General features: G+C 47.9%; 1 protein-coding gene across 3 annotated transcripts in view; it reads left to right on the top strand.

Moving 5' to 3' along the window:
* FERRY3 (FERRY endosomal RAB5 effector complex subunit 3) overlaps positions 1-18,229 on the top strand; it is an 845,039-nt gene that overhangs the window by 259,705 nt on the left and 567,105 nt on the right. For all 3 annotated transcript variants that reach the window (XM_069628304.1, XM_069628305.1, XM_069628306.1), the window contains one exon: positions 13,566-13,672. In XM_069628304.1, coding sequence (XP_069484405.1) covers positions 13,566-13,672 — 107 coding nt within the window. The remainder of the gene's footprint in view (positions 1-13,565; positions 13,673-18,229) is intronic.

The following is an 18,229-nucleotide window of genomic DNA, read 5'->3' as shown; positions in this document are numbered from 1 at the left end:
GCCGCAGCGTTCAAATACGCTCCGGAAACTTGATCCGCCCACGACCACGATCACACGAGCTGCGGCACAGGCCTTGACGGAACCCCTTTCGCGGGGTGGAGCGGAGGATCGTGCCCCCGCGGTGCCCGTCGCGGACGGCCAAATCACCCATCACAGTGGATCGGAGAGAATCGGCGGGAGAGCGGCCGCGGCAGACGGGTATCCGGAGACCCGGCGGCGGGCCCGACGCTTCGGAGGGAGCGGAGAGGATTCAGGTACGAGCGCCTTGCGCCCCCGCTGCACCCGCGTGGGCCCGCGACTGGCCTGTCTTGCATTCGGAGCACCCGAGCCCACTGGTACGTGATTTCTAACGACCCTGAAGTCGAGGGGATCCGTGACGCGACAGTTATAAAGCGGGGTGCCTGCAAGTAGTCATCGTACCAGGCCCAAGAGATCCATGACCACGTGCCTAATATCGAAAGTTCAAATCAGACATTCGGCACAATCGCACCCCCAGCACAGGACCGCAGCCCTAGCCCAGAACTGAGCCCAGAGGCTCAGAACAGAGCTCTGTCCAAAGACGGCCTAAGCAGAATCTAATCGACACAGAATTTGCGGGCCCTCCCGGCCTCCCAGCGGCAAACATACTCGGCGTGCCTACAGCGGAACCATCCCGCCATCCGTAGTCATCTCAAGGATGGGGAAAAATGATAGATCGCAGAGGAAATTAAACTTTGAAGGCTGTGTCTCTGCCAAAGCAACCACCTCAACCAGCAGACCACAATCACCCGAGCAGGACCAGCCCCACGAAGTCGGAGAGTCACAAGAGCTTGACATTAGGGAAATCCTGCTAGATCTCAAGGCTGGAATAGGAGGCCTGGGGAGCAAACTAGACTCCCTCTCCTCCAAAGTCGACCAACTTCAACATAGACTGGACAAGCACGCCGACAGATTAGATACCGTTGAACAGAGAGTCTCCGACCTTGATGATGGTACATCGACCTTAACCGCCAGAGTATCCCTGTTGGAGGCGCAAGTAAAGTCGGTGAGCACCAAGAACGAAGATCTAGAGGGACGCTCCCGGCGAAATAATCTAAGGATTGTTGGCATTAGGGAACATCAGCCCCCTCAGAGAATGGAAGAATACATAGAGAAGATCTGCACGGACCTGTTCGGGACGGAGATCCTATCGAAACTTTTCGTGGTTGAACGGGCCCATAGAGTCCCCAACACAAGACCCGTCCCGGGAGCACACCCTCGACCCATCATTGCAAAACTGCTCAATTACAGGGATCGTGACGCCATTTTAAGAGCCGCCAGGGACAAGGGGGACCTTCAACACGATGTAGACAAGATCAAATTTTTCCCGGATTTCTCCCAAGCAGTCCAGGCGCAAAGGCGCTCATACACTGCAGTGAAACGTAGATTGCAAGAGAATCAGATTCCATACTCCATGCTCTTTCCTGCGAAACTCCGTATACAATACAAAGGCAAAACTCAGTTCTTCAATACGCCTGAGGAGATCAACGAATACTTAGACCGCAATGGCTGTAGATCCGCCCCGAGCGATGCAAACCCCCAAAGAGGAAACAGACCTAGAAGGGAGCCGCCATAAGGACCCACCCCGCAGCTGTCACAGATTGAAAATTTCCTAGTGCCGTAAAGGCAACAACGTCACCACCATGGAACAAACTCTCTATGCGACTGGGAGCCAGCCTCCTCTTGGAGGGCCACTAGCACCCCTAGCACAGCAATGTTTACTGTTGGGTTTACCGAGGACTGTTCATCACGGGCCAGTTGGGAGTTGCCCGTGCACGGGAGGGTGGGTACACCGTGGGCCTGTTGGGGGTTGCCCGCACGAGGGAAAGAGCCAAGAGTTACCATATTGTTTTTGTCCGATCAATTACGTTCAAGCACACAACAACCACAGGTCACTGACCCGGAACCTGCAATCGGCGAGAGGAACCTCTGCACCTTCAAGTACCTCCAGATCCGCATGACAGGGGTGGCATTGCCCCCCTCCTTTTTGTCATCACAAGATGGGGTCAATTCAAACCGCCACCTGGAATATCAGAGGCGGCAACCAATCTTCCAAACTCAGAAAAGTCCTCCAGTACCTACGGAGACACAAGATCACTATCGCTATGCTGCAGGAGACACACCTTACACCGTCGGCAGAACAGCACTGGGCCCGCTCATGGGGATGCCATAGATACTTTTCTTCATACTCCTCGTACGCGAGAGGCGTAGCAATACTGATCGTCAGGAAGGCCGGTTTCAGTTTGATCGGTTCTAAGAGGGACGAAGAAGGCAGGTTTCTACTGGTGAGGGGTCTGCTTGCGGGGAAGGAAATAGTTTTGGTGAACACTTACGCTCCCAATGTTGACGGGCCGAGTAACTTCAACTGGATCATGTCAAACCTGGAAACATACACCTCAGCAACTATCATTTGGGGAGCAGATCTCAACACCCCCGTAAACCCCCATATCGACAAATCGCACGGTCCGAGCAACAGAATCTCCAAGGCCAGTCGCCAAGTTACAGAGATCTGCCTGACCTTTGAGCTATCCGACATCTGGAGACACTCCCATCCAAACTCCCGGGACTACACCTTTCACTCAGCAGTCCATAACACCAGCTCCCGCATTGACTATCTACTGGTGTCATCCCGGAGTCCGTTCAGATGGGGGCCCTGCCAAATTCTGCCACGATCCCTATCCGACCACTCTATGGTCACACTCGAATTTACGCTATCCGAGATGCCGAAAACCCCCGTGAACTGGAGATTCAAATCGGGTGCGCTCCTAGACCCTACGTTTGCAGATGAACTCCGGCAGGACATTACCTCCTTCCTCGAGACGAACCAAGGCTCAGTCGACTCACCCGGCACGCTATGGGAAACATTGAAATGCTACATGAGAGGCATATGCATGGCTAAAGAAAGTGGCATCCTGAAGCTGATCAGGCAAGAGTTAGCAGACAGTGAACGACGTTTGAAAGACCTGGAAAACAAACAAGCGACATCCCCAGACGCGCAGACCCAGGCCGACCTAAAGATGGAATTGGTAAAATTCCACACAGCAGCTGAACGCGAAATGAAATTCCTGGGCCGCAGACATAAGATCAGGCAATACGGCGAAGGGCAGAAACCCGGGGCGCTCCTGGCCCGCCTCTTGAGACTTGACCAGACACCCCCCCAGGTGGAATCCATCCGCGACATGAATGGGAACCTAACCTACTCCAAAGAAGACATTGTGAATACATTTCATAAATTCTACCAGGACCTGTACAGCTCTCGATTCACCAGTAACCCCGAAGAGATCCAGAACTACCTTAATGACACTGAACTTTACTGGGTGATCCATGAACTCCGTGAACCCTTGAATGCGCCCATCACACAGGGAGAAATCACTGAGGCAATAAAATCACTCCCAAACACTAAAGCACCTGGCCCCGACGGTCTCACCGGCGAATTTTATAAGGCACACGCACCCACGCTAGCCCCACTGCTCCTTCAAGTGTATGAAGAGGCCTTAGAACAAGGGATTCTTCCACCCACCCTCCGCGAAGCCAATGTCACTCTCATTCACAAACCAGGCAAACCCCGAGACGATTGTGCCTCCTATAGGCCGATCTCACTGATCAACCTCGATAACAAGATTCTAGCCAAGATCCTAGCGAATCGTCTTCTCCCCCTCATGCCCGCACTGGTTCTGGGTGACCAAGCCGGCTTTATTCCCGGACGCAGTACGACATATGGCATTCGCCGACTGTTCGGAGTCATCGCTGCACTCGACCCATCACAGCAGGCCATTGCAGTACTACTAGATGCCGAAAAGGCTTTCGACTCTGTCGAATGGCCATACCTCTTCGCAACACTCACACAAATGGGTCTAGGGAAAACCTTTATCAGGATGGTCTCACTATTTTACAATGACCCCTGCTCCTACATTACCCTCGGCTCTACCAAATCTCCCGGTGTTAAACTGGAAAGGGGAACCAGGCAGGGATGCCCCCTCTCGGCACTCATATTTGCCTTAATTATGGAACCACTCGCCTCCAGGCTAAGGATGCACCGAATCGAGAGAGGCCTCACCCTAGGCCCACACAGACTGATCGTCTCCCTCTACGCGGACGACGTAATGCTGTTGATCAAAGATCCCCAAACAAATCTCAACCCAATCATGCGCGAGGTGATCCGTTTTAGTGGCTTCTCTGGTCTCAAAATAAATCACTCTAAATCAGTAATATTCCCGCTAACAACAACCACCCATCAGTTCCGAGACGACCATGGATTTAGTTGGGAAAACACAGGGGTTCGCTACCTCGGCATTCTCATGTCACTTAATCATGATGAGATATTCAAAGATAACTATGGCCAAGCACTCCAATCCCTCCGTGAGCGTATCCAGAGATGGAAGGCGCTTCCCCTAACATTATGGAGGAGGGTTTCACTGACTAAAATGATGATTCTCCCCAGACTTCTCTATTTGTTTACGAATATACCCCTATTACTCCCACGCTCATTCCTGCAGAAAATTAGAAGCCTCATTTTGGAACTAATCTGGGCGGGTAAACCGGCGAGAGTCGCCTACACAACTCTGACGTTACCGGTGTCACACGGCGGCCTTGCACTTCCGGACATTGAAAAATACTACTGGGCCGCTCAGGCTCAATTTCTCAGTCATTGGTATGCTTCTGAGTATGTCCGCCCACATGTGCAGGTTGAACGCGCCCTGGCCTCCCCAGACTTCTTAACAGCTGTGATCTTCAGCAATCTCTCAGTGCCATATGGCACGCTGAACACAGTCCTATCCTCATACGCCATCTGGAGGAGAATCGCCCGTAATCACGGAATACAGATAAGATATTCCCCACTACTACCCGTCAAGTTTATCCCCGGTATTCCCCTAACCAACGAAAAAGTTTTTCTGATCTGGCTGAATAAAACCAACATACATTCCATGGGTGACCTGTTCCCAGACGGCGTATTCATCACCCCACAACAGCTCAGGGAGAGGGGCGGCACCACCTCACTTGATATTTTCCTTTACTTCAGATTGCGTCATATGCTGCAGGCCCGCTTCCCAACATTCCCCAAACAACCACCAACGTGGACCCTGTTGCACAATGCGATCCAGGCCAAGGGAGAGGGAAGATTAGTGTCCATAATTTACAAATCGTTGCTTGCTGACTCAACTGTGACCGCCGCTAAGGTAAGGCGCAGATGGGAAACGGCCCTCCACACCACAATACCCGAAGACGATTGGACCTACTTCCTTCGGCAAACTCAAAAAGTAGCGCTAAACACTCGCTATAAACAGACCCACTTTAACTTTGTGCATCAAACATACTATACGCCCCAAAAGAAACAACATCACCACCCCGAGGCCTCTGACCATTGCGAAAGATGTGGCACCCCCTCCGCCGACTTCGTCCACCTCGCATGGCACTGTCCGGGCATAGCCCGATTCTGGTCCTCAGTTCTACAGCATACGAGCGACATATTGGGTGAGGTGCTGGCCACTGATCCAGTAGTCGCGCTCTTGGGTATGAAGAGACACCTGCAAACCCCGGTCCGGAAATTGGCCTCCCTGCTCTTAGTGCTCGCCCGTAGAAGGATAGCCCTAACATGGGGACGTGGCCCTCTTCCCTTGCTCACCGCATGGAAGAAAGATATCCTTTATTGTCAGGAAATTGGACACTGAATTCACGCGAACCCTTCCCCTACATGCGCGACCACCCGACATTTGGGGTCCCTATATTCAATATCTACTCACCACCACCGAGGCTACACATTCCCAATCTCAGACTCAGCAACCATAACCCAGATAAAGTTCCAGATCCCACTATTCACGCTAACACCCGTAGAGCGGATTATTTGATAGAGCAGTTTGTCCAATGAACATGTGATGTGCACTAGCCGATATGTTTTGTATGTGCTATGAACGTAACGTTTGGCTTTTTCCTTTTTCTCTCTTATGTTTAGTTAACCTGTTATTACAGGTGGTTCATTGAATGTTTATGTTAAAATCTAAAATAAAGTTTAAAAAAAAAAAAAAGATATGGGTTTAAAAGTAAATAGCTCTTCCGATTTCCATTCCTTGTGAATCGGATTTGTGGTCGGGTCATGGTTTTCTTAGATAACGTAATCCCCTCCCCCCCTTAATTTTCATAAATTTAGAGTCAATGGCCTCTTGTACCAAGTTACACCAGTCGGCATCTCTAGTGATCGTATCCACATTATTATGTTTGGTCATTTCTAGCTCTTTTAGGACTTTAAAAAGTTCCCTGGGTTGGGACTGAGCCTTGGCTATGTGGTCATCTTAATGGGATTTCTTAGCTATAATGAGCGACTTTGAAAAACGTTTTACTATTGCTTTGTACATTTCTTTATCTGAATATAGAAGCAGGCTTTTCCATTTATACAGAGCTTTATTTTTTTTCCTTTTAAGTTCTTGAAGATCAGACGAGAACCAACCATTAGTCTCTTTGTAGTATCTTCTTGTTTCGCCAAGGCGCTAAAGAATTCACTGTTTTCTGAAGTGTGTCTTGATATACATTGGTAATTTCATCTACTGAACACTCATCATGCATATTCTGCCGCATTGTACTAAACCATTGATCCAACGCTTCTGGTGTCAGATTCTTAAGATTTCTGCAGCGAATTAGGGTAGTGGTCAATTTCTTCCTTATTACTTTCTTTTCAGATATATCAAAGTGAATAAAGGAGTGATCAGACCAAGGACACAAGGGTTTACACTCTGGTTGGTGAATATGGTATTATGTCCAACTAACCAATCAAGTGTATTCCCCTTTATATGTGTAGGTAACTTAACAAATTGAGAGAAACCAAGGTCAGTAGAGGCCCTATTCAGTGATTCAGCTTGTACATCATTTTTATCGAATAACCAGTAGTTAAAATCACCAAAAAGTAAAACTTTAGAGAATGGTTTTAAAAAGGTTAAAAGAAGATCACAAATTTGGCTAATTAAATTCTTCATATGAATCGGAAGTAGATATACAAGAATGATATTCATAGTATTTTTAGCATGTAGTCTGACTTTAATGTGGAGTGTATCGCAATTATCTACATTAATAGAGTCTACTCTTCATAAATCCAGTGAATCTTTGAATATTATTGCTACTCCTCCACCTTTACCCTCCTGTCTATCCTGACATAGAATATTGTAGGCTTGAGGTGTGGCCAAAGCCAAGAGTAGGCCCCGCAGCTGTATGGCTCCAGGTCTCAGTTGGAGCACATATGTCAATATCCTGTGCGGATATATACGTGGAAACCTCAAGCGCATGTTTTAAGAGAGATTGTGGATTAACTAATAAGCATTTAAGGTCATGGGTGGTGTTACCAGTAACCCCCATAGTCTCAGAGAGAGACGTTGTTGTTATGTATCTCAAATTAACGTTGTCATCCAAGCTATTAACCTGCTCTTTATTTCTAGCAGGACGTTCTGTTAATCCTGTCTGTGTATATAAGTCCTCTGGTAAAGCTGAGGAATTAATATCTATGGAGGTCTTCGTGTTGCCCTTAGTCGCATGAAACCTTTGTTTGGGTAACTTCTCTGCTGCTGTTATCTTTGTGATCCTAACTTAGTAGAGTAACTACTTTATATCGTATCCAAATTATATAGATGCGAGCAGGACTCTGTGGCCATTTCCAAAAGGTGGGCCATTCTCCGCTCAGAGTCCGCTTTCTCTTTAGCAATCATAGCGAGAATTGACAAAGAACTCATCTTGCCTTACATGTATTCAGACAGCAGAGAGTAAATTATGGCCCGCAGTCCCCGTATCGCCACAGACTGGCACAGACCAACTTGGCTCTTTCGTGCCGGCGCGTTCGCGCTGGGTTAAGTATGAAATACGGTGCTGAACTACAAGGATGATGGGTAGTGTAGTACAGAGCGTTCCGTGCGTGCAGAGTCCGCAAAGGGCTCTGTTTTAAATCGCACGAAGCTACAGATATAACAAGAGCACTCTCACGGTCCCAGAAGGGTTTTAAAGAACTCAACCTAGAAACAATATTCAGGCACACAATATTTAAAAATGCACTAGGCAGATAAAAGATATATAAAAAGAAGTAAAACGAAGTAAAAGCAGGGATAAGATCAAAGGTAAAACTCCCAACGGTACAAAGCAAAATCTTTGTTACTTGACTCCCACTCTTACTCCTCTACTCCCCTCCCTCCTAATACTCTCATCTACTACTCTCCTCCATTTACTATTCTCCTCCTCCAACGACTACTCTCCTACTCCTCCTAATACTCTCCTCCGCCCACTACTCTCTTCATACTGATAATCCCCTCCTTCCACTACTCTCTTCTTATCACTACTACTCTCTTCCTCTCACAACTGCTATCCTTCTCCCACTATGGCTCTCCTTACCCACCACTACTACTATTCCCCTCCTCCCTCTACTACTCCCTTCCTCCTACTAGTGCTCTTTTCCTCCAAATACCACTTCAACCACCCCACCCACTCTCTACAACAAACCCTTATTTCACTCACACAGCGACTTCAAAAACAGGCCTTACACTAAATAATCAATCTTCACTCCTCACTTCAGTCATGCTCAGTCACACAGCAGTAACTTTGGTCTTATAAACCCAGTACCTCATCTTCTCCACACAACGTCTAAGGAATCTACTGCTCCCTCGTACCTCCTGCTGGTTTCTTGGTGCTCCACCCCCAAGTCCAATTACCTTAGCCGAATTACTCACACTTGTTTCCTGTCCCCTGCTTAACTCTTCCTCCCTCTGTCCTGATTGGGCAGGTTTTCCATAGCCAATCCTGTTCTCTCTTCCCCTCCCGGGAGTTGTGGGTGTAGTGCAAAGTCATTAGTAGGGGCTATATCCTGCCTAATTTCACCACATGGCTTGCTTCTGAGGATTAATGGCTGCCCGAAAAAGTCTCATGTCCTGGATAGCGTTAGGGGCTGGTGATCAAGTACCCCCTTACGCTAAGTAACAATCTCTTCGGGGGTTAAAACCCCTCCGGTTAAGTGCACCCATGTGTGGATACCGCCAGCTGTGGTAAGTTGTTGTCTATGCAACCATCCCCCTTATTATTTGGACTGAATCAGGATTACTTAGCGGCAGTTCTCTCCATTCCCCCCTTGGAAAGGCCAGGCCAAATGTTATTTGAAAACACACAATTTAGCGGGAAAGAGGCACAATAGATGAAGTGCAGCAACCATTTCTGATTCAACGCTGGATCCCACCAACAACTTGGCATCTCAAATTGCAAATGCTTTAAAATGTTGACTTTATGGCTGAAGGCACGGGCATCCCTCAACCTAGAACTGTGTTGCTAGGTCTGGCTTTGTTTTTTGAAATGTCCAAATCCACGGTTTAGCCAACATTAGGATCCATGGAAAACTATTTTATTTATTTAATGTTTTACATTTATAAAGTACACAAAGGAGCCCATGGGCATCGCGGCGCTGGTACAAGGCGGCTTGCTTGGTTACACATGAATGAAAGCCTGTATGTGGTTTGTGGGTTACTGGAGAACCTAGTGCAATACAGGTAGCAGTACATAATTTTCTGGTTACAGAGGAAAGGGAGCCTATGAAGGTTCAGAGGGTTACAGGTGAACCAGATACATCCCTTACATTCGTGAACATAAAAGTACCAGGGAGTGATGCTAGGAGCGGCGTGTGGTCTAGTTGAAGAGCCTCGTTTTAAGGGTGTTGCGGAAGGCATAGTGCGAGGTCTCATTCCTTAGGGTATGTGGGAGGGCATTCCATTGTCTTGAGGCTATGAAAGGGAAGCTGGCACTGCCAGCTTTGGCACGTTTGACAATTGGAATGTTCAGTTGGCTGGAGTAGTGTGATCTCGTAGGCCTCGAGGAGCCGGCTCTGACTAGTTTTGCTGAAAGCTAGGAAGGGGCTGTGTGGGCGAGGCACTTGTGGGTGATGGCAAAGGTCTTGAAGAGGATGCCTTCTTTGACGGGGAGCCAGTGTACGGATCGCCTAGCATTGGAGATGTGTTCCCTCTTGGGTATGTTAAGAGCTGCGCGGAGAGCGTTGTTTTTTGAATTATTTGCAATCTGTTTACATTTTATGCTGAGGTGCCCGCAAAGAGAAAGTTGCAATAGTCTAGTTTTGCACCTATAGTGGCTCTGGCAATTGAAAGAAAGTTCTGGGAAGATAAGTAAGGTTTGACCGCATTAATCAACTTCGTTGTATTTGAGGTCAAACGCTGCAGATAGATCGAGAAGGAGTAGTAGTGCTGGTTTCCCTTCATCCATGATTTCACCAAATTGATATTTTGGGTCCAATAAAGCTGTTTCAGTTCCGTGGCCAGGGCGGAAACCCGATTGACGCTTGCCTAGGATGCAGTTGGTTTTTAGGGAGTGCTGGACTTGAGTGTAGGCTGCATTGTCGAGAATTCCTTGCAAAAATGGGACTGTAGTGATGGACCGGAAGTTTTTAGGGACAGATGGGTCTAGAGATGTTTTTTTCAGGAGTGGGAGTACCCAAGCCTCTTTAAGGCATGTGGAGGCAATTCCTGAGGCGAAAAAGGCATTTATGAATGCAGTGAGGAATGGGGCTAAGGTATTAGCGCATTCTTTGATGATATTGGCTGGGAAGATATCACTTTTACAATTGGAAGATTTGTTGTGTTTGAGGAGGGTCAGGACTTTGATGTCTGTTACGTCTCTGAATGCGAAGAGTTGTTTGTCTTGGGTGGGGATCTTAGGGGTAGGAGTGATGGGGAGGCCCGGAGAGGTCACAGTGTTCTTGCTGGTTCGGATTTTGCCCTGTAGGAGGTTTATTTTGTTGAGCATGGCTGTTTGAATGCTTGAGCACCAGGGTTCATCTTTCGCGATGTCTTGAGTGATGGGAGCCAGAGTCGCTACTTCCCTGAATATGGCGAACATCTCTGCTTTTGCATTAGTGATTCTAGTGTTAAGGGATGTGGACTTGGTTACGATGATGCCTTTTTTGTATTGGGTAGCTATCTTTCTGAATTCTTCTTTAGTGGAGTTTTGGGGGCTCGCTTGCCAATTGGTGAGTTTGTTTGTTTGTTTGTTTGTTTGTTTTATTCACTTATAATGCGCACCAGACCCGAAGGTAGCCGGGCGCAGCAGTACAGAAAATGCGAAGCTTAGGTTGCAGGGTGGGGTCATGGGATACATACACTGTACAAATACAAAATACAAATATAGAATGCAAAATATCACAGTAAGGCAGCAGTTGCGGTTTACATGCAGAATAAATACAAAATATGATCAAGACAGTGTATGTACAGGTACTGGGGTGAGTGCGGTCCGATTAAGGGTGCGTAGTTCAAGAAGTTCCAAGGTGAACCATGAGTTGGCATGTCTAACCGATTTGGCTTTTCTTTTGTGCTAGTGGAGCTATGGCGTCCACAGGAGTGGCGTTGTAGATTTCGGTAGTGCTATAGGGTCGTTAGAGAATGGAGGTCTGAGGGCAGGAGACTCTAGTTGGGGGAGGAGGTTCTCTTTACCTAATTTGCAGGAGCTCCTAGCAAACGCCGGTGGTAGAGGCGTGGTGAGATTTTTGGATTTGATGGGTATTGGGATGGAGAAGAGGATAACATGGTCCTCTGTCCACTGGCACAGAGTGTTGGCGCTGACTGAGGCAGAACAATTGTGGTCTGCAATCCAGTTGATGGTGCGTCCTTTTGAGTGAGTCGGGTTTGTGACTAGTTTTAGAAATCCCATGTTTGCCTTTTGGATCATTGAGAACTAGGTTTAAGTCTCCAAGTAGGATGGTTTTAGTAGCAGTTTTTAGGTTGTCTCCCAAAAGGTGGAGTAGGTTTTCCTGGAAGTCGGCAGATGGGTCAAGGTGTCGGTAGATGATGTGAATTGAAATGGTGCCATTGGGCGACAATGAGAGTTTGAGGGCGATGGAGTCTGTTACCTTCTAGCGAGGAGTTTGTTTGTCTGAGGGACAGGGATTCTTTGGCTATAAGAGCTACACCCGCCCCTTTCATGTGCGGTCAGTCCTACCGGTAGATGTTGTAACCTTGTTGGAGGGCTAGGGAGATGACTGGGCCAGCATCCTCATGAAGCCAAGTTTCTGTAATGGCTAAGAGGTCTAGGTTGTGGTTGTTGAATAGGTCCCGGAACTCTGTGGCGTGAGCTGGGAGGGAGTGGGCGTTGATAAGGGCACATTGGAGCCTCCAAAGGAGAAGATGGGATTGCCTAGGTGTAGGCGACGAAGTGGATTGTAGCAAGTCGGTAGTTTAGGCAGTGAAACCGCTTTCCTGAGGTGCGTGAGCTTGTGTGTAGCTATGGCGGGGTTAGGGCCCGAGTGGGAAGGCGTCGGTAGCTGCTTGGAAGGGGAAGGCGCTGGTGGGTTAGAGTGAATGATTTTCGCGCTGTGGGTATATTGTACAGATGTTATGAGAAGAAGGGAGGGCATGGTGTGCCTCCTTACTAGGGGAGGGGATTGAGATATTGCCAGGGCGCTTGCTACTGTCAAGCGGGGGGGCGACCCTGTTTGAGGATTTAGCTGTGTTATGTTTGGTGACATTACTATTGGTGTTCAATGGGGCTGCAGCTTGTAAGGAGCGCCAGCCAAAGTAGATGTGTTCGGTAGGCTGTGGTCCTCGGGTACACTGAATAGTGCACCGGTTTCGTGCTGCACCACAGCCTTGCTAGTCTCCGGGCCAGGAGATCCTGCGATAGCGAGGGCTCTTGGCAGAGCATAACGGAGCGTGGGCTTTTGGTGCAGTGGGAGGAAGGGCGGGGGCGAGAAGGCGTGTAACAGCAGTTGGGGTTGTGTAGAAGTAACATACTGATGATATTGGCTAGACGGTCAATAATATACAGGTGATATTGATATTGGCTAGACAGTCATTCTAAGAGCTAGTAGAACAGGGGAGGGGCCTTTACTGTGGTACATGATCGGTATAAGTTTGCCGGCTGAGGCTCGCTAGGCTGCAGGACCCTAGTGGGCAGTTAGTTATTACAGTCTTGGGGCCATCTGCGAGTGGCAGTCCATGCTTGCTTGGAAGGTGGCAGCAAACTTGAGGCCTTTCCGTTGGCTGGGCTTGTACTGTCCTGTACTGTTTCGTACTGTCTCGGTCAGGCTCAGACAGGAGCAGACAGGAGCCTTGGTTACCGGGTCTTGGGTGAGAGGGACCGGCTTGCAGCCTGCCGGTTGCCCTGGTTGGAGGAAGAGTGGTGTGGCAGTCAATCAGCTGGCTCCAGTAGCTCGTAACTACCGTGGTTCTTTCCAAATGGTTTTTTCCAAAGGATGATACATTATCTTTTTTTAAATTGTTTTATGCCCTACCTTTCATAACAGATTTGACTGTAGTGGTCTTTTGATAATTGAATGTGGTCATGTATTGTATAGCTGTACTTCTGATAACTTCTTTCAGTATGGATTTACTTTGGTCATTATGCCCTTTTGCTGAGACAGAGACAGACTTTAATCAGAGTAAGTGGAGCCATTCTTTGCTCATTACGGGCAAATGAGGGCTACCATTTCTTTCAAGATCCATCCCATACTTTCATAAAATAAACTAATCTTTCTGAGCTGTCATGTTTACAGTGTGACAGTACTGTATTAAATGATGTTTAATTTCTTTCAGTGAGGAAATTAAAGTTCAACCCAGCCAACTGCGGGGATTGGTTGATGCTACTGCAAGAATATTTGAGGAACAAAGATCGTTGGAGGAAAGCTTCACTATCCACTTAGGTAATGGTTTATAAGTATGAATCTTTAATGCTGGAGCAGTTTATGGTAAAGATCACCTGTGCCTGCTTGAAAAAAGACACCAGCCACCCATTGGTGCTGATGTACTGCTAAATCTGTACATATGACCGTGTTAGTTATGAATTTGTTTGTGATATTTTTGTTTCTAGAGAGACTTAATTTCTATTACGATGCGTCTGCTTGGAAAGACAAGTACATTGTCTGTGACCTTGACACCCAAATTCTGCAAAGCATTGCCATGTACATTTAATATGCTGTGTCCTGGCAATACACAACAAATGAACTACTCCTGTACAATGTTTTTGGAATGTTTAAGACTGCCGGTTTCGTTCTGTATCATTTTTACACCTATTATCTGTATTTTCCATAATGATTTTGACTAGTATTTTTCAATATTTATTATTAATTTGTTCCAAGACATTCAAAAGTTCAAACAATCTGTTCACAGAGAGCAACGAGGCGAACCAACTGCACATACTCAGTAGGAGGTTTGGGCCATCTTTATATGTTAGGTTATATTATTTTGCATTTATATAGCGCCTTATATACCATTGGTATGGTCTGAAGGCGCTAGTAGGTTGAACGCCCTTGGGAACCGAAGTTCAGGTCAGTAGAGGGAGTAGAGGGAGTCAAAGGTGCATGTGAGCACTGGGTATGTGTGCAGCTGGTGCGGTATTCGTGTAATAGTTGCTTCTTAGCGGTAGGTATGGTGGTTGAGAGATCAGGAGTATGTGTTCGTTCTGGCAGGATTTATCCAGACCGAATGTGGCTGCGTTAGGCGTGAGGAGAACGTCTGGTTGAGGGGGGTGTGACCAGCAGTGCTTACTTAGAGTGATGGGGCGTGAGCGGCGGATGTTGGTATGAGAACAGTTATACCGAATGGTGTCATAGTATCTCTGTGTTCTAGTTGAGTGGTGGTGTAAAGAAGAGAGTAAGCGTGGTGGTGTGATATGATGGGTTATATGCTCTTTCAAACGTTCCCAGCATGCCAAGCCATACTATGTACATCACACAATTCTATGCGCTCTAGTCCATTCCATGCACTCTTATTCATTCCATGCACCCCAGTCTGCTCCACACACTCCGGTCTGCTCGACGCACTCATGCACTTGAGTCCGCCCCGCATGCTCCAGTCCACCCCACATACTCCAGTCTGCCCCACGCATGCACTCTTGTCTGCCCCACGCATGCATTCCTGTCTGCCCCTCGCACCCCTGTCTGCCCCTCGCACCCCTGTCTGCCCCTCGCACCCCTGTCTGCCCCTCGCACCCCTGTCTGCCCCTCGCACTCAAAACCGCTCTATTTACTCCAATCCGTTTCGTGTATTCAAAGTTGTTTTATGTACTCCCTCCACATATTTCATCCGTACCATTCCGTGTATTCAAAGTTGTTTTATACGTTACCCGTTCTATCTACATATGTCAGCCGTTCCATCAACGTACGTTACCCTTTTCATGCACGTCCGTCGGGCGTTCCATCCATATATGTGATCAATTCCATTCACATGTATCATTTGTTCTATCAATATAGAATCCATCTACACATTTTACTTGTTCTGTCCGCTCTACGCATTCATAAGCTCTACGTACTTAATCGTTCTACGCACTCATTGATACTGCATGTACTCTGTATTCACTCGTTCTACATACTCGTCCGCTATATGCAACTCGTCCGCTCTATGCAACACGTCTGTTCCCTCTGCTCTAGGCACTCGTTCACTCCGCTCTAGGCACTCATTCGCTCTAGGCACTCATTCGTTTTATGCCCTCACACGCACTATGCATTCACCTGTTTTACGCACCCGTCCCCTCTACGCACCTGTCCCCTCTACGCACCCGTCCGCTCCCCTCACTCATCTGCTCTAGGCACTTGTGCTTTCCACGCATTCAACAGCAATATGCGCTCATCAGCCCTATAAAGTCATTCGCTAATACGCAGTAATCCTGTTCTCTACACTCCTCCGCTCTGTACACTCCTCCGCTCTGTACACTCCTCCGCTCTGTAAACTCCTCCGCTCTGTACACTCCTCCGCTCTATACATTCGTTAGGTCGGCACATTCATCTGCTCCAGCGAGCCACACACTCTCCACACTTCTGTCCTCATCCGCTCTACGTACTCGCCCGCTCTACGTACTCGCCCGTTCTGTACATACTCGCCCGTTCTGTACATTCATCTGTTCTACGTACTCATGTGTTCTACTCGCTTCTCTGTATTTACGCACTCATCCGCTCTACACGCTTGTCCGCTCTACACACGCAACCGCTCTACACACTCATCCGCTTAACATGTTCATCCATTCTATACACTCATCCGTTCTACATACTCATTCGATTTACATACTCATTCGATCTATATAGTTATCTGTTCTTCATCTGTTCCGCACGCTTCATCCATTCTAACTATTTCATCCATGCCATTCACTTCATTCCCTCCTCATGGATTATGTCCATTTCGGCAGTTTAAATCTCTTTACTGTTTCCCTATGATTTATTCCTTACTTGTTTAATTCTGTTTGTCCTTCTAGTTTATATTCGGGGTTATTAACTGTCAATTTCTCGCATCAGGTAGTTTGTTGGATTGGTGTAAAAGAGATGCTGTTAGTCTGTTTGGTTAGTTTTGATGCCGGCTGGTTTTAGGGGAAGAGACAGGTTTTCAGCAGTTTGCGGAAAGACGTTAAATCCTCAGTTAGGCGGATGTGGGTTGGGAGGGAGTTCCACAGGGTGGGGGCCAAGGATGAGAATGATGATCCGCCCAGCCTGACTGAGTTTGTCTTAGGTATGACTGGGAGGCCGGCTGAGCTTGATCTTGGGGTGCGTGGAGGGTGATATGGTTTTAGCTTGTCTTGAAGATATTGAGGTCCGGTTTTATTCACTGCTTGATGGGCGATGCATAAGGTTTTGAAAGTCACCCTTTGGGCTACTGGAAGCCAGTGAAGCGTCTTAAGGGCTGGGGAGATGCTGTATCTTGGGCCGAGCGCAAGTAGCATTTTGGCAGCCGCGTTTTGTGCCCTTTGGAGTTTATTCAGTTGGTACGCGTGGACTCCGAGGTATAGGGTATTTGCGTAGTACAGTCTAGATATAACGATTGATTGAACTGCAGAGAGTCTGTTGGGAAAGGAGAGATATGGAAAGATGCGCCTAAGGGTTTTAAGGTGGCAGGACTTTGAGACATTGTTGACTTGGCGTGAGAGTGTTAGGTCAGAGTCAAGTGTGCATCCAAGATTTTTCACTGAGTTGCAGGGTGTCGGTGAGTTGCCCATGGCGGGGTGGCCAGGGTAGTGGGTGCGCAAGAAGTTCGGAGTTGCCACATACCATGATTTCCGTTTTGGAGGGGTTTAACAGGAGGTGGCTTTGGGTCATCCAGAGTTCTATGTCGAGGTGGCAGGAGGCCAGGTCAGGTCGGGGGTTGGGTTTTGAGTTCATTAGTTTTAGAATTAGTTGAGTGTCGTCAGCGTAGTTGTAACACAGGATGTTGTGTGAACGAATTATTGGTGGGAGGATGATCAGATAGAGATTGAATAGGAGGGCGGATAGGCATGCTCCTTGTGGGACTCCCGTGTCGACTGGTCGGGCTTGGGAGCTATAGGTGGAGAGTATCGTTATTTGGTACCCATCTTTCAGGAATGAGGCTATCTATTTAAGAGCAGCTCCACGAATTCCTAGGGAGTGGAGGCTGTCTAGGAGGATTGAGTGATTGATTGTGTCAAAGGCGGCAGATAGGTCAAGAAGGATTAGTGCGGCGCATCCCGCGGAGTCTGTCGTCATTTTAAGGTCATCCCAGATTGAGGTTAGGGTGGTTTCAGTTCCTCTGGGGGCTCTGAAACCTGTGCAGGGTCTAGGAGATAGTTGGCTTCGACAAAGGCATTTAGTTGGGAGTAGGTGGTTCGGTCAATGAGTTTGGCAAGCAATCTGGTGTTTGAGATGGGGCAGTCGTTTTTGGGCTCAAGAGGGTCAAGGGAAGGTTTTTTAATTAGCGGTTTGACATGAACCGTTTTGAATGCGTCAGGAAAGATACCAGAGGAAAGGGAGGCATTTATGATGGATCTTGCGTATTCTCCTGCTCAGGTGGAAGCGAAAATCTCTTTGAGGGTTGTGGCCGGGCAAGGGTCCAGCGGAGAGCCAGATGGTTTGCGGGCAGATAGGAGTTTGAGCAATTGCTCTAGTGATAATGGACTAAAGAATTCGAACGTTGGTTGCGTGGTGTCGCAGCTAGTGGGCTGACCGATATGGGGGGAGTATTGCCTGGTGGATGTAAGAGAGCCAGTTTGGTGGCTAGAGTATTTGTTCTTTCGAGAGCCGTGGTGTAAAAGTGGAGGTAGAGTGAGTCGCACCGTGATTGTGAGGAGGTCGGGGTGGTCGTGGTGCATGCCGGTTTGGTGAATTCAGAGATGATTTTGTGGAGTTCTTTGCTTGGGTTTTTGCAGTTTAGGATTCGGGAGTTGTAGTGGGCTTTTTTTGCTTTCCGGATTTCGGCCTTGTACTGATGGGTGTCGGGCCAAGGTGTCCTTGCTCTCCGTGGTTTTGTCTTTCTGCCATTTA

Source organism: Ambystoma mexicanum, chromosome 12 (assembly GCF_040938575.1).
Source record: "Ambystoma mexicanum isolate Mex_15411 chromosome 12, UKY_AmexF1_1, whole genome shotgun sequence".
NCBI lineage: Eukaryota > Metazoa > Chordata > Amphibia > Caudata > Ambystomatidae > Ambystoma > Ambystoma mexicanum.
This window is presented reverse-complemented; position numbering and strand designations above follow the sequence as displayed.